The sequence below is a fragment of the Platichthys flesus genome, chromosome 17 (genome assembly GCF_949316205.1).
Source record: "Platichthys flesus chromosome 17, fPlaFle2.1, whole genome shotgun sequence".
Taxonomy (NCBI): domain Eukaryota; kingdom Metazoa; phylum Chordata; class Actinopteri; order Pleuronectiformes; family Pleuronectidae; genus Platichthys; species Platichthys flesus.
In genome coordinates this window covers 16,305,265-16,329,751 of record NC_084961.1, presented here as the reverse complement: position 1 = coordinate 16,329,751, position 24,487 = coordinate 16,305,265, and the positions used below count along the sequence as shown (strand labels likewise).

At 41.6% G+C, this 24,487-nt stretch overlaps 2 protein-coding genes across 4 annotated transcripts; one reads left to right on the top strand and one right to left on the bottom strand.

Moving 5' to 3' along the window:
• Positions 1-48: 48 nt before the first annotated feature.
• cpsf1 (cleavage and polyadenylation specific factor 1) lies at positions 49-15,034 on the top strand. The gene is made up of 38 exons (XM_062410016.1): positions 49-194; positions 1,453-1,618; positions 1,713-1,740; positions 1,846-1,979; positions 2,069-2,149; positions 2,266-2,417; positions 2,570-2,716; positions 2,842-2,981; positions 3,114-3,224; positions 3,328-3,421; positions 3,506-3,593; positions 4,291-4,440; positions 4,654-4,705; positions 4,803-4,876; positions 4,956-5,030; positions 5,126-5,206; positions 5,474-5,569; positions 5,666-5,848; positions 6,019-6,160; positions 6,254-6,432; positions 6,642-6,784; positions 7,696-7,876; positions 7,990-8,196; positions 8,331-8,420; positions 8,501-8,647; positions 8,743-8,895; positions 10,331-10,447; positions 10,740-10,830; positions 11,710-11,794; positions 12,398-12,539; positions 12,696-12,848; positions 12,963-13,139; positions 13,452-13,518; positions 13,610-13,657; positions 13,749-13,904; positions 14,363-14,492; positions 14,588-14,726; positions 14,809-15,034. The coding sequence occupies exons 2-38, from the start codon at positions 1,475-1,477 to the stop codon at positions 14,854-14,856; spliced, it is 4,425 nt and encodes a 1,474-aa protein (XP_062266000.1). The 5' UTR covers positions 49-194; positions 1,453-1,474; the 3' UTR covers positions 14,857-15,034.
• A 62-nt stretch (positions 15,035-15,096) lies between these two features.
• adck5 (aarF domain containing kinase 5) lies at positions 15,097-23,770 on the bottom strand. 3 transcript variants are annotated; one of them, XM_062410021.1, is made up of 15 exons: positions 23,755-23,770; positions 20,584-20,675; positions 20,361-20,510; positions 20,101-20,176; positions 19,478-19,678; positions 19,254-19,394; positions 18,945-19,058; positions 18,710-18,841; positions 18,538-18,621; positions 18,359-18,440; positions 17,827-17,905; positions 17,656-17,747; positions 17,248-17,500; positions 16,617-16,733; positions 15,097-16,528 (listed from the first exon to the last, which is right to left on the bottom strand). In XM_062410021.1, the coding sequence occupies exons 3-15, from the start codon at positions 20,396-20,398 to the stop codon at positions 16,426-16,428; spliced, it is 1,512 nt and encodes a 503-aa protein (XP_062266005.1). In that variant the 5' UTR covers positions 20,399-20,510; positions 20,584-20,675; positions 23,755-23,770; the 3' UTR covers positions 15,097-16,425. The 3 variants fall into 3 exon arrangements, with proteins under 3 accessions (XP_062266005.1, XP_062266004.1, XP_062266003.1); XM_062410020.1 differs by lacking the exon at positions 23,755-23,770 and adding an exon at positions 22,264-22,381; XM_062410019.1 differs by lacking the exon at positions 23,755-23,770 and having other exon boundaries at positions 20,584-22,255.
• Between the last annotated feature and the right edge of the window lie 717 nt (positions 23,771-24,487).

Below are 24,487 nucleotides of genomic sequence, written 5' to 3'. Positions count from 1 at the left end.
CAGCAACGCGTATCGGAGTAGCTAATCTACCGGAAATGAAAAACCCTAGAAGAAGAAGCGGCACCCTCGCGTAGCCATAACACTGCACGACAGCTAACTGCTAGCTTAGCAGGCTATTTCAAAGCATGATATCCTAAATGTGAAAAGAGGAAGGAACAATAAAGCTTCAGACTCTGATAACGTGTTTGATATAGGTACGTTAACAAGTTTTAGTCATGATTTGCAAATAAAGTATAAAAGCTAGGGTGCAGACGTTTTGCTAGCTACAGTATTACCTTGCTAACATTGCTAACATTACCCGGTATATCCATACATTCGTAATCCGATGCTAGCTGTTAGCTGTGCTGTAGGCACACATTGGTCGGGACAACATTTCTGTGTTGCTGGTTGCATGTCACATTAGATTAAATTATCTATCAGAATGTGGGCTGATGATCTCATTTAGCAGACAAACGTCAACGCTACATTTAGAACAGTTGAAGCTAGCTAGCGTTTATGTATCAAGGGGGCATCTTTACAACAGTGCCATTTATTCTCAAAACGTCACAGGAAAGAATAGTTTGATACAGGGCTTTCAAAGTGTGAGACGGGGGCCTCCCCTCTTGTCAATGGTTGGAAAATGCGCCCTTTCATCCCTCCTTAATATGTTTTGTTTACTTGATTTGTTTTACTACTTTACTTGCATAGTTTCACTTTTTTACATGTATAGTTTACAGCACCAGAAAAAAAACAATGTATAAGTCCACAGGCTTTTATTAGTTTCCGACTCTGTTCAAGCGAAATTATACGGTCTCCCTATGAACCGTATTAACTAATGTTAAACTTTCCCCAGTCCCTCCTGTGGGAGTTCTGCCTCCCACTTCCATCCTCGGCTGTAATATAGTATGTTATGAAGTATAATTTTGTACAGCAGTCTGAGAGCAGTAGATATTAAGACGTTTGCTGGCACGGCGTTATATGATCTTTAAAGCACGACCATGTAACAGAATCTAAACGTTTCATGAATGTTTGAGTCATGAACTTGTAGGTCATTCATCTCACGAGTCCCCAATAAACTTAATTTCATTCCAGCAAGGTTTCACATTACTTGCCAGTTACCACCAACCACTCTGATTCAAGTGATGTGAAAATAGTTTATGAAAACCATTGGAAAACCACAAGAGTTGAGGCAAAGTGCTGTAATTGTGCAATGGACAATGGTTAAGGATCATACAAGTATAGTAGCACAAAGTAAACAAACAAAAATATCAGTACAATCATGACTAACAAAAGCAACACAACAATGGATAAAAAGAAAATCTATAGAAATGAAGAAACAAATGCTTTGATGATAAGTTAAAAAAAACTACCACAATAAAATAATGATAGACATGATATTTAGTAAATCATAACTGTTTATATTGAACAGTGGCAAAGTGTTGAGGTCTTGACTTGAATTTCTCCCCATATTAGAGGCTGAGAGCGATCGTCCAGGATGTATGCCGTGTACAGGCAAGCCCACACCCCCACTGCAGTGGAGTTTTCTGTCTACTGCAACTTTATATCCAGTAAGGAGAAGAACTTGGTCGTTGCAGGAACATCGCAGCTCTATGTATACAGGATCATCCACGATGTAGAGGTAAAGGTGCCTCCTCTTTGTTTGTTTCTTTGTTTAAGTTTTGAAATATACACTGAGTGTTTCGTGTGTTAAATGTTGAATTTCATAATTTCAGAGTACATCAAAGGCTGACAAATCTGCAGGTAAGTCTGGGCATCAAGCTTAAAGTGTGCATAATGATCTACTAATATGATACATAAACTTGCATGGGTGTTTCTGCAATCCAACTTAAATCTGTCCTCTTACAGATTCTAAATCTCGTAAGGAGAAGCTGGAGCAGGTGGCGTCATTTTCTCTCTTTGGAAATGTTATGTCCATGGCCAGTGTGCAGCTCTCGGGCTCCAACAGAGATGCACTCCTCCTCAGTTTCAAAGATGCCAAGGTATGGTTGCTGATCTGTCCACTGACTGAATGTTTAAATTGCTAAAATAGTTATTGTCTGACTTCTGGATATGTTTCTTGTTTCACCAGTTGTCTGTCGTGGAGTATGACCCTGGGACACATGACCTCAAGACGCTGTCTCTTCATTACTTTGAGGAACCAGAACTCAGAGTATGTAGCAAAAAGAATATAGATAGCATTTGATGTATCTCTCTGAATTAAGCTAAATGTTTATGTGCAGACAATTAATTATTTATTACTAATTGGGTCTCTTGTTCTATTTTCAGGATGGTTTTGTACAAAATGTTCACATTCCCATGGTTCGCGTAGATCCAGAGAATCGCTGTGCTGTCATGCTTGTGTATGGCACCCAACTTGTGGTGTTGCCGTTCAGAAAGGACACTCTAACTGATGAGCAGGAGGGTGGAGTTGGAGAAGGGTACGTCTGCATCCCTCTTCTATACGTTCTGCTTATTGGTGTTTTTAAGTATCTGAGCGGCAGCTGTGCCTTTAACCTTTTCCACTTTTAAACCTGTGATAAAGTTGTTTGGCCATACTGAATACAACACTGTCTCTGTATCTCACCTCCAGACCTAAATCCAGCTTCCTACCCAGCTACATCATTGATGTCCGTGAGCTAGACGAGAAGCTGCTAAACATCATTGACATGAAGTTTCTGCATGGCTACTATGAGCCTACGCTGCTCACCCTGTTTGAGCCCAACCAGACATGGCCTGGGTCAGTCTAACACACCACCAGATAGGATGCAAACGTTTTGTTTATATTTGACATTCTGAGCCGCTCAGAAGAGTGAAATTCTGTTTTGGTTCAGCGTTTAACTTCTTTCTGTGTCACTTTGCCAGACGTGTTGCTGTGCGTCAGGACACTTGCAGCATCGTCGCCATCTCCCTCAACATCATGCAAAAAGTCCATCCTGTCATTTGGTCTCTCAGCAATCTGCCCTTTGACTGTAACCAAGTTATGGCTGTTCCCAAACCCATCGGTGAGTCGAGGGAATTAAAAGTTCCCACTTTGCCATAAAGATAATTTCTGTTAGACAGTGTGAATGTTGTGTTGTTAATGTGTGTGTTGTTGCAGCTGCTGAGGATTCTGATCACATATGCAATCTTTGTAGGTGGTGTGGTGGTGTTTGCTGTGAATTCATTGCTGTATTTGAACCAGAGTGTTCCACCATATGGAGTTTCTCTCAATACTCAAACAGCGGGGACCACAGCCTTCCCACTGCGTAAGCATTAGGACCTGAAAACACTCACAAGTGCTATAGTCACCGTGGCCATATACATACACTGTTTGATATTTGTTGACATCCATGCATTTTGGTTTTGCAGGTTTACAGGATGAAGTGAGGATCACACTGGACTGTTCCCAGTCTGATTTTATTGCCTATGATAAGATGGTCATCTCTTTGAAAGGAGGAGAAATGTGAGTCTTTGTCTTGACAAGCAAAACATAAGCAACGTATATAGTTTATGTTTCTTCTCTGATTATTCTCCTGTTGTCTTGCAGTTATGTGTTAACCCTTATTACTGATGGCATGAGGAGTGTGCGGGCGTTCCACTTTGACAAAGCCGCTGCCAGCGTCCTGACAACTTGTGTAAGTTCTGCTTATAGTTGTGAGCAAACACGGACAGATGATGCAGACACAGTCATACAAACACAAAAGTCAGGAGGTATTGAGTCTCATTTATGTTGTGTATATGTACAAAAAGATACGTCTTTATGAAACGATGGAACCGGCACCTTCAACATACTTCCATGAAGAAGGTTGTGAAAATTGTTATTGTAAATTTTGGTGCTCCAACTCATCAACTCACAGAGTCTCTCCACAAAAAGTTGTGCCACTGTTGAGGCTTCCTTGCTTCTTATTGTCTTATTTGAACTGTTGGCTACACTGCCCCCAATGATTTCCAGTGGCACTGCTCCATTTCGTATGTTTGTCAATAATTCATATGGCTTAGAAGACAGAAAATGAACACAAAGTATAGACAGATGGCTCAGCCTGTTTACCTCTCTACCAATGAGAATAAATTAGCCATTGGAGTTTAGTGACAGCTGGTTTGAAGGTACCGATACAGAGTTAGCAGAGCAGTGAGATAAACAAAGAAAGTTGAATAAAACGTCTTCAAACTTTACCCAAAACCAATAGACAGGTTATATGTGTGACATTTGAGGATATAAAATCTAAATTGGATATACTGTATACTATGGTAATCCACTTTTAGAGGATTAAGATAATGTATGTAGAAAGTCTGTAGAACTGATGCCTCATGCTGTGGGCTCGACTCCTCTAGATGGTGACCATGGAGCCAGGCTACATTTTCCTCGGTTCCCGCCTCGGAAACTCTCTGCTCCTGAAATACACAGAGAAACTTCAGGAGACACCACCAGAGGAGGGCAGGGAAAACCAGGACCAAGAAACAGAGACGGATAAAGACAAACAGGTAACTCAGTGATATGGAAAATGTGACGTTTGTATACATTTTGGGGTTAACTTTATTTTCATTTGCTTTGTGCTTTTCTACCCCAGTAGTTAGTTTGGTTAAGGCATGTGTCAGTTTTTCCAATAAACACTTTGTACTTGAAGGATTCCTGTTTGGTTTGACAGCCTTTCATCAACACATTCTTTGTTCTAAATTATTGCTAATGAATTCCAGGAGGAGCCACCGAGCAAAAAGAAGCGAGTCGAATCTTCCACCAACTGGACAGGTACGTTCAAGTTTGATTATATGTGCCAGAAATATGTGTGTGATCTGCAAATCTCTCCATGTGTTCCTATTATTTGATGATATCTTTGTTTTGACAGATGAGGTGGATGAGATTGAGGTGTATGGAAGCGAGGCCCAGTCAGGCACTCAGCTGGCCACCTACTCCTTTGAGGTAGTAAATCCAAAGCTTTACTGCTTTGTATGTAATTTCAGATCTGTGTGGAATGTGATGGGTTTGTCTGTGGTTACAGGTTTGTGACAGCATACTCAACATTGGACCTTGTGCGAATGCCTCCATGGGGGAACCTGCTTTCTTGTCAGAAGAGGTACAGACATTAGTAAAAGTTCTCTGTGGTGCTGCTGATGTACCAGAAGAGAATTGTGCTGGATATCACTGACTTTGATTCTCTCCCAACCACAGTTCCAGAACAACCCTGAGCCCGACCTGGAGGTAGTAGTTTGCTCTGGTAATGGCAAGAATGGTGCGCTGTCTGTACTTCAGGTAAACCCTCCCCCTTTAGCCGGGCTGTTGTTTTAATGCATGTGTGCTTAGATTAGTGTATGCATGATTATTGTTTCTGGTCCAGTGACGGTGCTATAAAAAGTCTGGGTCTACCAGGGCTGCCTCAGAGATCGACGAAGTAGCCTGTAAAAAACACAGATACGAGTTGAGACACTTCAATGAAACACAGCACACAGTGTTGGTTCTGTTTTATCATTATTTCTCTTTCTTTCAAATGCGTTTAATGTGTTTGCATTTTGTTTTCAGAGAAGCATCCGACCCCAGGTCGTCACTACATTTGAGCTGCCAGGTTGCCATGACATGTGGACGGTCATCTCAAGTGAGGTCAAGGAAGACAAAAAAGTACTGAGTATTAATAGTTGGAGGTTTCACTAATCAATGATCACAATGTAGTGGCACTTTTCTTTAGCTGTAAAATGTTTCCCTGTCCTTTCCCAGTCTGCAAAGTCAGCTGATGAGTCAGAGGAGGGAGGAGAGACGGAGAACAGTGAAGATGGTGAAGAGGGAGAAAAAGACAAGGACGAGAAGGAGAAAGAGGAGGAGGAGAAGACAGAGCCGCCCATGGAAGACGATAAGAAGAAGCACGGCTTCCTCATCCTAAGCAGAGAAGATTCGACTATGGTAAAACCTACATCATTACACAACCGATTATAATCTTAATTAGAACGAGAATTTAAATTAATACATTTTAATATGAAAATAAGCTTTATGCTGAATTGTAGGGAAACTAAAACCCGTCTTTTTCATACTCTGGACAGTGTCTAATGTATCTTGGCTGAATTTTTGTGCAGATCCTTCAGACTGGTCAGGAGATCATGGAGCTGGACACCAGTGGTTTTGCCACCCAGGGCCCCACCGTGTTCGCTGGAAACATAGGTGACAACAAGTACATCATCCAAGTGTCACCCATGGGTATTAGACTGCTGGAAGGAGGTAAAATGAGGAAAGACAATTGGCCTAAGTCAGAAATACCTGGATTTGACATATGTGTTTCACTCTCATATTTCTTTTCCAATCTGATTTCAGTCACACAGCTCCACTTTATCCCCGTGGACCTGGGCTCTCCCATAGTGCACTGCTCCGTGGCCGACCCTTTTGTGGTAATCATGACGGCAGATGGAGTAGTCACCATGTTCGTGCTGAAGATCGACTCGTACATGGGAAAGACACATCGGCTGGCACTGCAGAAACCACATATCCCCACTGTGAGTAGATCATGCTCATCAGTCTTTACAACAGGGTTTTATTGACCAAACACTCCCCCTGCTGGCAAAATTGTTTTCAATATTGTCATTAAGTAGATTTCTGCAGTATCAATATCCAAATGAAGCACAATTGTAAACTCGTACATTTGGAAACTACTCTTCTAAAAATGCTTTCTTTAACTTGTCTAAAACTGCTTCTCGTTCCTCAGCAATCACGTGTGATCACACTGTGTGCCTACCGAGACATAAGCGGTATGTTCACCACGGAAAACAAAGCAAACTGCTCTTCTGTCAAAGAGGACACCGTCATCAGGAGTCAGTCTGAGACAGAGACCATCATCCAGGACCTCAGGTAAGAATTTGCATCACCTCCTTAACCAGTTAAGACCTAAAAGCAAAAAACAAACTATAAAACATGAGCCCTTGTTCGAAAAAAATCATCTAAAATCTGAGGGTTTTCTGACCAGTTTACAGAATGGCCACTGTTTACAAAACAAACATTTCTCCTCTGCATCTGAAGCAGATTAGAGACATGAAATAAAAAAACATTCACTTAAAGAGTTGGCTGTCAGTGTTAATCAAAGTCATTTTTCTAAACTGGAAAAATCTATAACGCCAGCAAAACCTGCAGAGAAACTACCTTTTCTCCCTCCTCGTGTCTCTAAAGATGTTTTCAGACGTGCACTGAACTCCGGGTAGATGTATGTGTGAACACAATTGCCCGAGTGAGAGCCTCTAACGCGCAAACAGATGCAAAAAAAAAAAAAAAACAAAGGTTGAAAAAGCATGGCCATACACATAAAAGACAAAGAGTTTTTACCGCTCACCTGAATTCTGACATGAAAACAGCTTTACTTACTGAGCCTTGGTCAGCAGGTCAGTAGGCACAAAGTCTGGGTCATAATTATTTTCATTGTTGTTTTCTCGTCAATGAAACACTGCTCCAATATTGTTACAATCACTTGGATCGCCGGCCCTCGCCTACTATAAAAAATGTTATGGGCTAAACAAAAAAAACTACATTTCCCATAATGCAATTCACATTTCCCACATGTCAGCGAATCCCAATGCTTTTCATCAGTCACATGTATTAAAAATGATGACATGCGGCTGAGTTGAACACGTCTCATCTTGCCCGAAAGGGACCTTGCACCCAGTCTTTAAGTTATATACACGCATGTCTCATCCAGTCTACATAGGTTGATCAATCTTACGACTAGGTGGTAGATGTTGTATTCATGTGAGGACTGGTTGTCGTTGCAGTAACGTGGTGGATGACGAGGAGGAAATGCTGTATGGAGACTCCAATGCCAACGCAGACAACACAAGGGATGAAATGGGCCGCAGCTCCATGGCACACGCAACTTTTGGAAGTGAGGGGGTATCGCTGAAAGCAGAGCCCACACACTGGTGCATAATCATCAGGGAGAATGGTGTCATGGAGGTATGGTGTAAATATGTAATATCTTAAGAGTATATTAAGTGTAATTAGTGACATGATAAATGTTTTACAAAAAACACAAAAAAATGTTCATGATCCTTTCTTTGTGCTTTCAGATTTACCAGCTGCCGGACTGGACCTTGGTCTTCCTGGTGAAGAACTTCCCAGTTGGTCAGAGGGTGCTGGTTGACAGCTCCTCTGGCCAGGCAGCAACACAGGGGGAGGCCAAAAAGGAGGAAGTAACCCGACAGGGAGAGATCCCGTTAGTAAAAGAGGTGTCTTTGGTTTCCCTTGGCTACAATCACAGCAGACCGTATTTACTGGTGAGTTTCTTCTTTCATTTTCCCCTATGTGCTTGTTTGGGTTTCAGTTGATTTAAGTGCTTCATAAAAAGAAAAAAGCTTAATTCGTTGTTTTTTTTTAAGAGAGCATTACAAAACGGTTTCTTATTTTCCAGGTTCATGTGGAACAGGAGCTTCTGATCTATGAAGCTTTCCCATACGATCAACAGCAGCCACAAAACAACCTGAAAGTCCGCTTTAAAAAGGTAAGAGAAACAGTATGGGGTGATAGAGGTGGAGGAAATCAACTTACCAAATCTTAACAATGTCACTCTACTCTGCACAGGTGCCCCACAATATTAACTTTAGAGAAAAGAAATCAAAGATGAAGAAAGATAAGAAGGCCGAGAGCGGCGCCGCCGAGGAGAGTTCAGCCGTGAAAAGTCGCATTGCAAGGTTCAGATACTTTGAGGACATTTCCGGATACTCAGGGGTAAGGAGGGCATTAAAAAAAAGATACTTCCATCTCCAGCTTCCAGGGTCCACGTCATATGTTGGATGAGTGAATTATTTTCCTTGTTGACACAGGTGTTCATCTGTGGTCCATCTCCACATTGGATGCTGGTCACGTCTCGGGGAGCAATAAGGCTGCACCCCATGACCATTGACGGCGCCATCGAGTCTTTCTCCCCCTTCCACAACATAAACTGCCCCAAAGGCTTCCTGTATTTCAACAAGCAGGTACACAGACCCACCTTCCCACTTTGTCATGTTAATATGTTGATGTCAGAGCCTTCTCCTCTTTATCAGGTCTGGTAAAAAAGTTGAAGTCCACTAAGACATTAAACAAAAATGTCCACACAGGTATGAATGATGTGAACTATGAATGATTACAGTAGTTGTGAGGTCATCTTTATTATCCTGGACTTAGTAGTTTTGTCTTCAGAGGCTTTAAACTGTTAGACAATAGATTCGGAAACACAGCGGGTTTCGCGTCTCAAAATACTAAATGTTTCTTTCCACTCCCTGCTTCAGTCGATAAATGCAGGAATTATTTAACCATTAAAACATTGAAAGAGATTGTATCACAATGGTACAAAAAGAAAGCTGCAGAGAACCACTAACTCCAGGTGTGTTTTTGTGTGGTTATTTTTTGATCATCAGTTTTATTGGTAATGTTTTTATTTATTAAATCTTTTTTTTGTGGTTTGACATGGCAGACAGTTAATTAATACATTACCCATGAGCCTTGAATGCCATCGCTGTGAAGGTGAAATCAGTCAATGGCTTTTTTTTCAACAGTGTTATTGTTACTACTGGGTATCTCCAATTAGTTTCAATTCAATTTCAACTACAAGGTCCCAATTTGTTTCAGTTCAACTCGATTCAGTTAATTTTCTAAGATAGGACAGAGATTCTCAGATAACTCATTCTCTAAATAGTAGATGAAGCTGTCGAACCTGGTGCATTGTTCAAATAGTCATGGTTACATTAAGAATTGAACCTAAAGCACTTGATGAACAAGTGCTTTAGGTTGCTATGGGGGGAGGTATTGCAGCCGGCCATGATGCCTACTTCCAGGAGCTGCCATGTGCTAGTTGAATCTGGTTTCATGAAGCAGAATTGCATTATTGTAAAAAAAGGAAAGTATGTATCAGGAGAGAAACAACCAAAGATGTGTTTGATGCTTTGTTTCACATCTGCATGCACTTCCCTGAGATAATTGTGTTTCAGTGAAATGTAGCTTGTGTCTAGTGTCTTAATGAGGCTTCAGAAGCATCAGTTCCAACAATACTGTACAGGCGTTTATTTTTGGATATGAAAGTTACAATTGACTCAGATATTTTTGGGTCACGAGGATAACTTCAACACAAATGCCTTTTTCCACGGGTTTGTTTTGGATCTGTTGGTTTATCTGCATGATGTGTTTTCTTTGTATATTTTTGGAATATGCATTGTATTCTACCTCCATTTTGCACATTTGGCATTTTTTTCAGCTCTTAATTGTCACGATAAATTTCAGATCCGAAATGCAACATCTGTCATACCTTTGTAAATCATCACTGATGTCCTTGGTGCTCAACATAGACATTTAAACCTCCTGGAATCGTAAATGTTTTCATCTGGTTTTTACTTCCTCAAACAGTTTTCATTGTGTATGTGTGTCGTCCCACAGGGGGAACTGAGGATCAGCGTGCTGCCCACATATCTGTCCTACGATGCCCCGTGGCCAGTCAGAAAAATCCCACTGAGGTGCACCGTCCACTACGTCTCCTACCACGTCGAATCTAAGGCAAGGCTCCGCTCACTCAGCCCGCACAGCACCAGTGGCTTCAAAGCAACGACGTGACACAAATTCAAGCTGAAACACACTCCCTGGATTCACACACCTCAACTCGAATAACCTGATGCAAAAGAAAAGCGCATCGATCGAACTTCTTTGAAAAGTTGAAAGAGAAATCCCTCTGGCCTCAAACTTTTCTTTCTGCGAGGGAGAGAGCGAAAAAACCCAGTCAGGGTGACTTTGAAAGGATTAGTCTTTGATCTGAAGTTTTTGTATGTGACTGTGGATTTTCCCCTCTTAGGTGTATGCTGTGTGTACCAGCATAAAAGAGCCCACCACTCGCATCCCAAGGATGACTGGAGAGGAAAAGGAGTTTGAAACCATCGATCGAGGTCAGACGTTAACACTATTGCCCTGACATGTCCCCACCATCCTATCAGATGGATTTAAGTACTTCATTAACACCACCCTCCATGCCACCGATGCAGGGATCTGAAGGGATTGATGTTTATTGTTTATATTTATAATTTTTTTTATCATGCAAAATATGGATTGATGCTGCTGCTACTTCATTTGATATCAGCAAACTGTTTCAACGTTTTAAGGTACTTTTAGATAATTATAGTGTCTTTGTCTGGGGTTTATTTTAGCAAAACTCTAGCTCAAAATTGTGTAACCTTTTACCTTACTATTTCAATTATTTACCCATTTTCTTCAGATAAATGTGTGAGAAGTTAATACATATTGTTGAGCTATTTCGCTATTTGACAAGTTTGTTCATTTCTTTTAGCCAACTATCAATATTAACCATTTAATCTGTAAGCTATTTGAAAAACCTGTAAAAATATGTAAACCTCTATTAGCTAACTATTTCCACCATTTATCCATTTTTAACCCGTAAATTACTTTAAGTTTGCTATTTCAACTGGGTAGGTTTCTTTAAAGCTTTTCAGTAAACAATAACAGTTGTTTGTAAAAAAATATTTAGTGAGAATTTAGCTACTGTTTTAAACATTAATGCTTTTCTATCCCAACTTTTAAATTAGTTTCCGTTAACTAGTTCAACCATCAACCATTTTCAACCCCATGCTTTGAGCTGTGATCACGTCTTACCATCTCTTACACACTCACTCATCGTTACGCATTACATGTAGTAGATTATTGATGTGACAATACATTCACTGAAGATCAGCATTGCATGAATTTCTGAAACTGTTATTTCCCTTTTATCTGCAATATCTTCCTGACACTTCTGTACTGTCGTCCTGCAGATGAACGTTACATTAATCCTCAGCAGGAGAGGTTCTCCATCCAGCTCATCTCTCCAGTCAGCTGGGAGACCATTCCCAACACACGGTAAAAGCTGTTTTCTTTATGCATCGTCACCCTTTTGAAGAACAATAGAAAATCGACAGTGTTGCCTGGTCTTAACGTTAGGGACCTATTGATAAAGAGGAAGCATTTTTTTCACATTTTTCTCTGGAGCAGGTTGTCCTGAACACTTCGAACTGGGATTTTTTCATATCGTTAGAAGATTACTGACAAATGGATTCATATTTTAGTTTTCTTTATTTTTATATGAATAGATTTTTGCTAACTATCATCAATCAGTTGTGGTTTGTGACAAACTGTTTCTGACTCTGCTAGCTGAGTTTTTCCCAACTAAACTACTGGGCTCATAATTGTCACTCTCTGGATCCAATTACTGATATTCTAGTATTTTAAAATTAGAACAGATGTAGATGGTTTTCTTCAAGCATATAAGAATGACCTCAGGTGTGTGTATTGGACTTTGAGAACTGAGATGTAACTGAACACATGCTGTTTTTCATCAATGGTTTCTTTCCCTGTATCTGCATTCTATCAAGTCACGGCAGTATGTCAGAATGAACACAGGAACACATTAACGGTTCGAGGAAAGCCGGTGTAGGAGTGACTCCTCCTCTGTGTTTACATTAGGATCGACCTGGAGGAGTGGGAACATGTGACCTGTATGAAGACGGTGAACCTGAGGAGTCAGGAGACAGTGTCTGGCCTGAAAGGCTACGTGGCAGCAGGGACCTGCCTGATGCAGGGGGAGGAGGTCACCTGCAGGGGACGGGTGAGCAGCACATAGGGTTTCTGTAAAAGGGATTCACAGAGGCCACATCTGAGGAAAATACGACATTGAAGTGCCATTTAAAGCTGTAATGACTCCAATTCTCTGTTTTCTATAAAGTCACTTTATTCTTTTAAAGCTTTTGTTTTCTGTGTTCAGATTTTTATCATGGACATAATTGAAGTTGTGCCGGAGCCAGGACAACCACTCACCAAGAACAAGTTCAAAGTGCTTTATGAGAAGGAACAGAAGGGGCCGGTGACGGCTCTGTGTCACTGCAACGGATACCTGGTCTCAGCCATCGGACAGAAGGTCTCACCATCTCAGCATCTGCACTTCACTTATCTGGAAACCATAAAAACACTGCTGTGTCACATTGTGTCCAACTACTTGACTCCAAGGTCAATGTCCTCTGTGTCCCTGCAGATCTTCCTATGGGTCCTGAAGGACAACGACCTGACCGGCATGGCCTTCATCGACACCCAGCTCCACATCCACCAGATGTTCAGCATCAAGAACTTCATCCTGGCTGCCGACCTGATGAAGAGCATCTCACTGCTGCGCTACCAGGAGGAGAGCAAGACGCTGTCGCTCGTCAGCAGGGTGAGTGACCAACACTGGATGCAGGCAAAACTGATAAAACCCCCTGTTGATTGAATTCAGAGCCACAGGGTTGACGTTGGGTGAGTTTACAAACAAGCAGGTCTAAGTGTTGCGTTCCGGAGCAGAGGCCGATCAACAACCCTGTGGGCTGTTGTACAAGCAGTGGAGTGTTCATTGATTAAGGTGTACAAGTGGGTATTGACGGCGTGTCTCCTCTGGGTGTTAATCTCCAGTGGAGTTCATCTTGAAGAGAGCAGTTCTGGGACTGGAGCTGCCCTTGTTTAAATTGTTTTCTTCTTGTTCCGCCACCAGGATGCAAAGCCCATGGAGGTTTACAGCATTGACTTCATGGTGGATAACAACCAGCTCGGATTCCTGGGTATTTTGTGATGCCCTTTGGAAGAAAATTAAATTCAGCAACAAAATAAATCCTCCCTTTCTAATTCCTTTTTCTTCTCTTATTCTTTCAGTGTCAGATCGCTACCAGAACCTCTATGTATATATGTATTTACCAGAAGGTAAGTAGATGATGGAGCTACATATTTAAACCTCATGTAACCCAGTAACAAATACACACCCAGTCATGCAATTTGCTGAATGTGTTTGCAGCTAAGGAGAGCTTCGGAGGAATGCGTTTGCTGAGGCGAGCGGACTTCAACGCTGGAGCTAACATCAACACTTTCTGGCGGATGCCGTGCAGAGGAGCGCTAGATGCCGGGAATAAGAAGTCTCTGACCTGGGACAACAAGCACATCACGTGGTTTGGTAAGAAATGTCTGCGAGGTCTGATATGTGAGGAGGGGTAGTCCCTGTCCCGTGAGGTTAGCAGGGTTGGGCTGGAATGCGAAGTGGCACAAAATAAGCTTTGGGTTTGAGATTGGGTGATTTGGAGTTCAGACATTGGATGGAGCTCAGAATGGGACGGCTGCTCGCAAAGAAAGGAGCCTGTAGATGTTAGAGGTTTGAACACAGGGTTGATTCCTCTGATTGCTTTGGGACCTCACACACAGTACGTTACCGTACGTACCAATGTTAGTTCAAATTCTACCCGTCTGTCCAGGGCCGTAGAACCCCATGCATGTTTTGAGGGTAAGAGGGAGTGACAGTGACGATATTATTAAAGTTGTGAAAAACAGTTTCCTTCAACTTTTGTACATCACATGAAATTGTAGGAATGAAATCCTCTTCATATACGCGTGTGTTTATCATGTGTGATCCCACAGCAACCTTAGACGGAGGAGTTGGTTTGCTGCTGCCCATGCAGGAGAAGACGTACAGACGACTGCTGATGTTACAGAACGCTCTCAACTCCATGCTGCCTCATCACGCTGGTCTAAACCCAAAGGCCTTCAGGTTCACATCTGCTCATCAGTGTTCTACTGGTCACATATTTAGAATAACACACGTTAGTTTGATATTTTAATCAACATGTAACATTTTTTGTTTAGAATGCTGCACAGTGACAGACGGAACCTGCAGAACACTGTGAGGAACATCCTGGACGGAGAACTCCTCAACAAGTACCTGTACCTCAGCACCATGGAGCGCAGCGAGCTGGCCAAAAAGATCGGAACCACTCAGGACATAGTACGAACCACACTCGCTGCTAACACAACAGAGAATGCATTCAGGCTCGTTTCCTCATTTCCTCATTTTCTCTTCTCTCCAGATCCTGGACGACCTTCTGGAGATCGACAGAGTAACAGCTCATTTCTGAGCCACATTCCCACATCCCCTCCACCCAGCGCTGTTTCATATCAAGTGGAAACCATGTTTTGTTATGATCATCTCTGTGAAATCCTCGTTTGTTTTTCTTACTCGTTGAACTAAAACAGAGGGCAGTTGTGTTTTCTTAGAATATTTTGTATAAAAAAAAAAAATCTGTGAAATCATGATTCATGGCTGGTTGTTTTTAATGTTTTCACGTCGAACGATTAAGACACAAATACTTCTCAAACAGGAGGTAGAAGATTTATTTAAGGTTCAAACAGATATCATTTGGTGAGGTCACATGTTGACGTTGCGACCAATGAGCAGTCAGTATGCATAACATTAACAGATTTCTATGAAATCTTTTGAAGCCCCATCGGCCCCCCCTCGTCAAAGCTTCTCTCCAAAACACGTACGTGCATTGACAACTGCTAGAAGACAACTTTTCTGTGCTAACTTCTGGTCATCGTCTCTGCTCCAGCGGTGCATGTCTCTCTGACTTAAGACAGTAGTAGTACGCAGTGAGAGGAAGGGTTGGTTAGTGATAGAAACGTCCACCGGCGAATCAATTCATTTGATTTCATTGTGTTTTAAAAATGTCATCAACCCACCTCCAGAGGATCCCCAACCCCGCCTCTAACATTGCGAACAGGGCGTTTGCCTTGGCGGAGGTGCATGCTCTCCGAGTTCACTTCGAGATACATCCGCACTCGTGGGTTCAGACCACACCCATCGATTATGAGTCACACTCACTTAAGCTGCTTTCAGACATGCACCAGACTCCGAAAGGGGGGGGGGGGGGTTGATGACACTTCAAACAAGCTACAGACGCAGCCAAGTATACACGTAGAAGACACATACAAAGTGTCTCGGTGCTGTAAACAAAATCACATGATCTCAGCAGCGGAGTAAATGCGTCACTTCCTGTCTCTGTCTGCTTCACTCGGCTGTTCCACCTCTTGCCTGAATAACGCTAAAAGGTGTTGTTGCTGTTGTGAAGGCGTCTGCAGAACACCTCCCGCTGGGTTTTGAATGTGTGAAAAGCAAACTCAACACAATCGAGGCTGTTATTATTTAGAAAGATAAAACCTGCACAGTATAGTAAAAGTTGAACATTACGTAATATCTTTAACCTTTTTGAAATCAAAGTGTCTTACTCCAATGGGAATAAGCATACATTACTTAAGGGATCCTGTTTTATTTGTTGCATAGCCAGAATGATGCAACTGCTAAAAAACAACATGAAATGCACTTAAAGATGTTTGACATTTTAATTTAAATGTAACTATGATTACGCTCTAAACAAGCTGAAAATTAAAAGTAAATTTCTTTAACTTAAAAATCATTAAAATAGGCATTTTCAAAATGTGGAACTCTGGAGAGAGGTTTGAGACTTCACTGTCACACTGAAGTTCAATATGTCCCCGCCTGTTGTGAAGACATCAGGTCCAAATGCTATTTGTTGTGAGGAACACTCAGAGCTGCCAGTGAGAAAAGGCTCCTTGTTGGATTGCATTAAGTTGTGCTTGGAAAACGGTCCTTGTCCTCGGTTGCCTCAAAGTGGCGTAGCCGTGCACTACCTCAGGTACTCATACATGTCGGCGTCCAGAGATAGAAGACCAAAGTATGAGAGCACGCTCAGCAGGGAGCGCGTCACACTCATCATCGCCATCTCTGACCTGTACAGGAGTTGTATCATTAATTCCTGATTCTCAGTCCCAAAAATATAAATATTTAGTGCAATTGGGACTGGAACTGAGCTCTTACCTCAACGCCAGCTCAAACTTGAGGCTCTCCCACGTTTTCCTGACCCAGCTGAACACCCAGAGCCGGGGCAGGATCCCTGCCTTCTCTGCCTGGATCTTCCCCCACCCTCGGACCGCACTGAAACAATGTTACGTGTATGAAGCAACATTCTTAAGGCAAAAGGGTGGGATGAGATTTATTTCCTATCACTAAAAATGTACATAATTATATCAATTGTGATTACATATTGTACACATTGGATTCTGCTCCTTAAATGTGAACAGAAAGTATACAAATGTGCCACACTATACATGTGTATAATGTGAGTGATGATCATCGACTGTATACTGACGGATGATGGCTAGAATTGTCCCACACTTGGTGATAGGGAATTGCAATAATTGGGATACTTGTAGACACTTAACATTATAGCAAAATGCCTAGAAATGTCCCGACCAATCAGAATGAGCCGGACACTTCTAGGCACTTATCATTGTAGCAAAATGCCTAGAAATGTCCCACACTTGTGGTTAGGAATGTACAATACTTGGGACACTTCTAGGTACTTATCATTATAGCAAAATTCCTAGAAATGTCCCGACCAATTAGAATGAGCCGGGCACTTTCTTGTTTGAATAGTTCCATGTGATACCTCTTTGCCATGACACAGTAGCGGTCCACCGGCGCTCCCAGTGTGATGTTGATGCTTCGCACTGTGTTGATGTTCCTGAACACCAGCAGCATGGGCCTCGGCATCGACTTCAGCACCTGCATGATGCTCCCGAAGCGGTGCACGGCCATGTCGCGCATGTAGGTCGTCTCCTCGCGGCTCAGGATGTTGGACAGTCCGAACTCCCGCATGTTGATGGGTCGCTGCAGCAGCATCTCACAGAAGAGGAGGTACTCTGCAGAGCAAACGAGAGGAGGGAACAAATCACTGAATCTAAGTAGATTTCCACACAATCCTTGACAATTAAGCAAATTCCCTGAACTGGACTTTAGCACTCAGATAAATTTACAGGCAACATTTACTGAGATACATGACTTTAAGTTTCCTCACCTTTGACCCCAAGTGCATTTGAGTACTTCGCCATTGCCGCCTCATCTCGCAGGACAACGGATCTCCACAGTTTACAAAGAGCCACTCTATCACTGAGGTCAAAGGTCACAGTTAGACCAGCAAACATGTATATGTATTCTTTTTTTTTTAACTGAATTATCCAACTCTTACTGTTGACTGAGGTATTCATACAGTCCGTGGTCCAACAGCACCAACTCTGCCTTGTTATCGGGCCCTCGTCTCACTAGAACTGCAGACACAGACAAGAAAACAGTGTGATAATTAAAACAAGGAAGAAACACATTTTTAATAAAATAATATTAATAAATAAAAAGAATTCAAATGACAAATAGGGTTTGTTTCATTATTTTGGATAGAGGCATTACTTCGTTTTGAAACTTCTGCAGTTTCTGATATATCCTCGATATGTATGGTTTCCTTGTATATTGGCCAATAATCATTTTTTTTAACCTACAAGGGGAACATTCACATAAATATTTAAAAAATCTGTTATTTGATTCTGTTTTCAGATAAATCTACTTGTGAGTGCCCCCTGGTGGAGACTCGTGATATTTAGTAGTAAAATCACCCTGCTAAAAAATAATCAATTTCTAATGAAGTTCTTACACGGAAACCGTTATTTACCAAAAAAAGAAAATATAAGCAGAATTTAATCGTTGAAAGCTAAAGGTGATGTACCCACCATTTCCAGGGTGAGGATCAGCGTGGATGAAACCAGTGTAGAATATTTGCTCAGCAAACGTTCGAATCAGTTTATCTGCGGTCTGAAAAATATTCAATTATAAAATATTTCAGCGAGTGACTCTGTGATGATAATGGTCTCTTTAACATAATTCTTTTGCCCAGAGACCATAAACTCACATCTTTCAAACTCAACCCTTGTCTCTTAATATCCTCCACGTTGTTAATTTTGCAACCGTTGCAAAACTCTGCCGTCAGCACCCTCTTCGATTCAGAGAAAGAAAGACAAATGTTGAAAAAGAAGCATCACAGAATCGTCCAGTTGTTTCAGAACCATAACTTGAGACCTCACCTTACTAGTTTGCTCCCAGAAGACTTTGGGCACAACGACAAATTTGAAGTGGGTCAGCTCTTTCGCACACCTCTCGGAGTTCCTGGCCTCGTTCTCAAAGTCCAGCTCTTGGGCCAATGTGCCCTTCAAGTCCTGTGGGAATTTAGAATTATATTGACGATATCAATAAAAGGCCAAACATCGTCCTTCTAGTCATTCGCAGTGTAAAAACAAAACAAAAGAAATGCATCCTGACCTTAAGAACCCAGCGGAACCCAAACGTGGGGTGCATGAATTTAATAATATCCAGCAGGATCTCCAGCGCTCTGATGTCACCATCAAATCGGTCCCTGAGGTCAATGTATTGCACCTGTGGAGGAGCAGAATTTTTTTTTAATTACATTTGGAAGGATAATGCAGCACATCTCTCACTGACCCCCCAAAAAGCTTGAATGAATCATGACTACAACCTCTTTATCTATGTCTGTACTGAGAATGAAAAATCCGGTTATCGTGAACCTTAAGAAGTTGCTTGATTTAAAAAATATGAGGAAGCAGGTCTGACCTTCACAGCGACCGGAGTCCCATCAAACAGTTCTGCTTTATGAACCTGTGCCAGGCTGGCAGCAGCTATAGGTTCAGGGTCAAACGTTTTAAACAGCTGCTCTGGGGCTTTGTTAAAGTCTTCTTGGAAGAGAGCGTCGACCTGTAACAGACACAATTCTGAGAAACTGCACGCTGTCCTCGTCCACTTGAACTGTGAGCCTTTGTTTGTGGTGCTGCTCTCACCTCTTTGTACCTCCTGTTCAAGGCCTTGTCTTCCAGTACTTGCAGGGTGCGGATGTACTCGGGGGGCAGGAGGTGGTTGAAGGAACACAGACCTTGACCGAGCTTGATGTATATTCCTCCGTTCCTGACGGCGCCTTCCACCATGTTGTCTGCCGCCCTCTGGTGGCAGGCAGACATCTCGGCCAGGTAAGATGGGCTGCTCTAGCAGGGGAGGACAGATAGAAGACTTCAGCAGTGGCAGAAAATTAAAAGCAACAACAAGCCATTGACTCACCAATTCATGATGAAACATTTTTTTTGCTTTCTTTTGTGTTATGTAATTTACACTCAATTTACGTAGAGGTAAACTGTGAATAGGATGTGTGACCAAAAATCTTTTGGTGTCAATTTGAAAATTGCTAAATATTGTCCATGTTTTCATAAATTGTCTTTTATTTGGCTTCATAAGTGACTTAAATATCAAATATTATTATAAAAAGACATTTCAATACACGTAAGGTGCCTAACAGTAAAGAGAGTCCTCATTTTTTCATAATCAGATCGGCAGTCGCATACGGACGTTTTACCACCACGGCCAAACTGACCAAACGTACTGTGACCATATCTCATTCCATGGAACTTACCTCGTCCAGGCCACGCAGAGCTACGTTGGAGGTCCACCAGTAATCCACAGAGATAAGCAGTCCCACAGAAAGAGATCTAGAGAAACACACACACATTTATTTGGAGTTGAGAGCACGTCTAAAAGCATGTTATGTCTTAAAAGTTGCCTAAAATTATCTCATAGTGGGTAATTAATTAACCATGTTTTAAATTGTATAGATGCTAAGTAGGCAGTACTTATAGTCCTGTGTTACATATATAGTTAAGAAAAACGACAAACCTGCAGAAGCGACCAAGTCCTTCAATCACAATCCTCATCTTCCTCCTCTCTCTGGGTTCGGACAGAGCATACTGGACTCCCAGAGCCACAGGTACGCCCACAGAGACCCCAACAAGTGTCTTCCATAGCAACCCTCTGCGCTTACTTTCCCTAAAAGAGACAAAACCATCACATTTAATCAAGACGGCAACACCATCATGGTTGGAAGTTGGCGGATTGGTACCTGTGGGAACTGAAGAACCTGGTTGCTTGGAGCGATGAGCCTGGATGTGAGTATCGTCGGAGCAGAGCCGTGTGATGCCGACACAACTTGAACTGGAAAGAACATAAGCACTGCATGAGAACCAACTTTAAAAAGCCTGCGGGCATCAGGAGCTGTTGCATTAAAAGTCCTTGGTGGAGCTGGAAAGATTTTTGATCATGATCAATAAAATAAAGGCCTTTGTGTCACCAGAGCTTCCCTACAACTTTGACAATTATTTGAATCACTAAAATATATTTGGATCTACAATCCTAAATCAATAATGTATTACTGATCCATTTATCTATTGCACATATTTGATTCTTCCCTGATCGTACCACGTCCTTCCGCCAAGTTTTGTGGTAATCCGTCCAGTAGATTTTGTGTAAACTGACAAACAAACAGCCAGGGGCAATAAAGTTTAATCCTATTTGTATTAATAGGAAAGCATGCAAGCTGTGCTATAATAAGCAAGCTGCAATAAAACACTTTACAATAGCTGCACTTTGTGTTAGTTACAATAGTTGGTGATTGAATAACTGATCACTAAAGTTTCGGTTGGAGTTTAGGTTAAGGTTTATGATCTGGTTGGGCAAGAAGTAAGTAACTATGGTTGAGGTCTGCGGGAAATCAATGTAAGTCAACATAAGTAAATGTAATGCTCTCTAAAGTGGAGACATGACTTGGTGTGTGTGTGTGTGTGTGTGTTTTGTGTTGTGTTCGGTGTGTGTGGTGTTTGTGTGAGAGACGAGGATGAGTCAAGATCAAGGCCAACATGTCCAGCCGGGATACCACTTTGTTGTTGTTGTTGTTGTTGCCCGTCAGCATCCGAGGGACAAAATGTCTCCCCAGTTGACAAATTGATGCACAGATAGCAGATGTCAGGGACCTGAGCGCTGACACATCAAACACAGACTGTCCCACCCCGAGCACAACCATCAGAGCACAGACGGACGGACGGGCCTGTGCACTGGTCGCTGTGTGACACTGATGAACAGTTAAAGGTTCAGTGTATAGAATTTAATGACATCTAGTGTTAAAGTTCCATGTTGCCCCTCACCTCGCCCTCCCTTTCCAAACATGAAAGAGAACCTGTGGTAGCCTTCAGTTGCCATAAAAACTCAAAAAAGGTGTTTAGTTTTTCCAGTTTGGACAACTGGGAATAACATGGCGGCCTCCGTAGAGAGGACCCGCTCCTGATGTAAATATAAAGAATTTAAATTCAAAGGGCCCATTTAAAGTCAAAGAAAACAACAATTCGTACAATTTAGATGAAACACAAGACTGAAAACAACAGGAAAATAATGTTATATTCAATTTCTGACAATAAATCCCTTTGACCTAAAACTTAAACACTGGAGCTTTAAGTTGTATTTACAGACACATGTCAGGGTCAGCTCTGAGCCACAGCTGCTGACTGTGATGGGAAATATGACACGGAGCGTTAAAAGTCAAAACAACTTCACTCGTGTGTGATGTTTTTTCATAAAAAATACACCTTTAGCTCCTCAGCAGCCGCCTTTTACTATGTGTTGCTAACATGACCGGCTAGCGGTGCTAAGCTAAAAGCAGTTGGCTCTTGGTCAACTAGCTGACATTAGGTGATGCTACAGTCAAATCCAGTTTCAAAACGAGTTAGAGATATGGTTGTTATATAGTCACCACTCTAGAAGCCTCCGCTGTCATGTCGCCGAGTCAATAACCGAACCTCCTCTCGCTCAGCGGTGAAGGTCCAGCGCTGCAGGAAGTAGCGCCGCCTCCTCCTGCTAGTATGTCCGCTATTGGCTAGCCGAAGAGTAGCAGGCAAAGATAGAGCAAGTGAGGGACTTCCGTGTTCGCTGGAAAACTTGTTTATGGCTCTTTTGAGAACTTCATCCTTGTACATATGTTTATTTTATCTGCCCATACACTTCATACAGATATAAATCCTGGAGTGTGCCGTTATAATAATTGATAATACTGATAGTAATAATTGTATTTCTGGAGCATTTATCAAAATCTAAGTTCCAAAGTGCTTTTCAAGGGCAACAAAAACAAAAAGCCAATATCGTCATTTAAATGATTTAAGATTACAATTCAGATAAACTCTGTGCCCTTGTGTTTTTTAATCTTGTATTTGGAACAACCAGAAGACCTTTGCCCAAGGATTTCAATGTATGTGACGACTTGTACAACACTAAAAGCTCTGATATGTAGCTGGGAGAAAGAGCTTTAAAAGTATCAGTAAAATCTTAAAATCATTTCTAAAACATAGGTGCCAAAAGTGAAGCATTAGAAGCTGATTGTAAAATTGTGTTAGTAGATTTTTAGGTGATGTTGCAAGCCACTGGTGTACCAACATTTTCGCAGACTTTCAGTGTTGTTTTTCGACGGGAGATGATGTTCGTGTGATTTTTTTTCAGTCAGAAGTACTAATTTTTAGGATTAGGTTGTTCCAACAACAAGTGAATTAATGGAGTCTTGAGAATAAGATCAAGAATATTACAGTTTTGTATGATAATACCGAGTTTAATTGATCAATTTCAAATAGCAAAAGTTTGTCTGCTGAACAAGAAAACAAAGCAAGCCTACCAGGGTTACTCAAGGGCTTATGAGATTAGCTGATGTCTTCACATCACAGCACTCTGGTATGCGCTATAACAGAGTAAGGTCATGTGAGCTTGCTTCATTTCAATTTAGTGACAGGAAGTCAGTGGGCGGGACGTGCTCATAGGGACTTCTGGGAAAGTGGGTGTACATGCAGACTGGGCAGAACTGCATCTTGTCTTACTCTCTGGAGGAAGCTCCTAAAAAGATATCAACATGATATATCATTGATCGCATGGATTGATTTAAGGCATGCCCTCGTACTATGAATTAATTTAGTTGTTATTCAATGTACCGTCCCCCCAGTAACACTTTAACTTCAATAAATCAAATTTATTTATCATTGATAGTATCCATTTAGGATAAAAAATTCATGAATAAATAATTGACCTTGAGAATCAATAAAGGTTAACTTGCTACACTGGTACCGTCAGTTCACTGAAATGTGGAGGGCCATTTTAAAACAAAGATAACCCCATGGCAACAGCCTAACTTGGAACAGGATGCATGCATAGAGTGTATCACATAGCTACATGAGGCAGTAGTGTAGTAGTATTTCCATCTTACGTCATCTTACATCAGGTAAGTCTCTGGGATCCAGCCCTTGTGGAAAGTTGTAGGATGTGGAAACAAACAAGTAAACAAGTAAAGTACAGCTTGATGTTTCAGCAGTCATATTTTGTAGGGATTTGTGTTGTTATGTAATGTCCACAATGTGACGTGGTGTTACAAATCTAAAAGCATGTTTAACATGTGCCTGTTGGTCAAGTGCTGTCAGTGCAGAGCGTTGAAGGCTCTGTCCAACCACAGCAGATCAGCAATGCACAACAAAACGGAAACGTGGGAAAAACTTCAAAATAAAGGTTATACAATAAAACAAGAACTCACAATAATCAATTTAGTAACAATGGGATATCTTGCAGTGAAAGTATATGTTTTTATACCTACATCCTTTTGCGCTGGTTATGTGCCTGTGTACTTTTGTCTGTAAGTCATATAGTCTGTCATTTTTCCGATCCCAGCATTTTTTTTACCCATTCCTACATGCTAGCTGTAAGTTTCTTGTCTATTTGTTTGTTTATCTGATTTCTGTTTGTCTACCTGACAGTGATCGCAGGTGAAAATTTGTGAAAATGTGCTAATATCTACTCAACACCATACTGGTGACCACTTCTTCAAACGTACAACAGAAAAAAAACTTTAAATTCCTCCATACTGCTCCTTTAGTATATGCAGTATACACCTCACCAAACCCTCCATCAGCATAGTGGTGAGTAGATATGAGGGAATTTTCATTTTT

Bases quoted from the DNA above. Each gene is read 5' to 3' on its own strand.
- adck5 (XM_062410019.1), bottom strand. From the start codon at position 20,744: ATGCAACAGCTCCTGATGCCCGCAGGCTTTTTAAAGTTGGTTCTCATG. The intron at 17,906-18,358 runs GTGGGTACATCA...CTGTGTCTGCAG, and splicing joins TGATCCTCACCCTGGAAATG to TTCTAGTGAGACGAGGGCCC. The intron at 16,734-17,247 runs GTATCACATGGA...ACATTGTTTCAG, and splicing joins TACTGTGTCATGGCAAAGAG to TGCGGTCCGAGGGTGGGGGA.
- cpsf1 (XM_062410016.1), top strand. From the start codon at position 1,475: ATGTATGCCGTGTACAGGCAAGCCCACACCCCCACTGCAGTGGAGTTT. The intron at 2,982-3,113 runs GTGAGTCGAGGG...CAATCTTTGTAG, and splicing joins GGCTGTTCCCAAACCCATCG to GTGGTGTGGTGGTGTTTGCT. The intron at 4,441-4,653 runs GTAACTCAGTGA...AATGAATTCCAG, and splicing joins AGACGGATAAAGACAAACAG to GAGGAGCCACCGAGCAAAAA.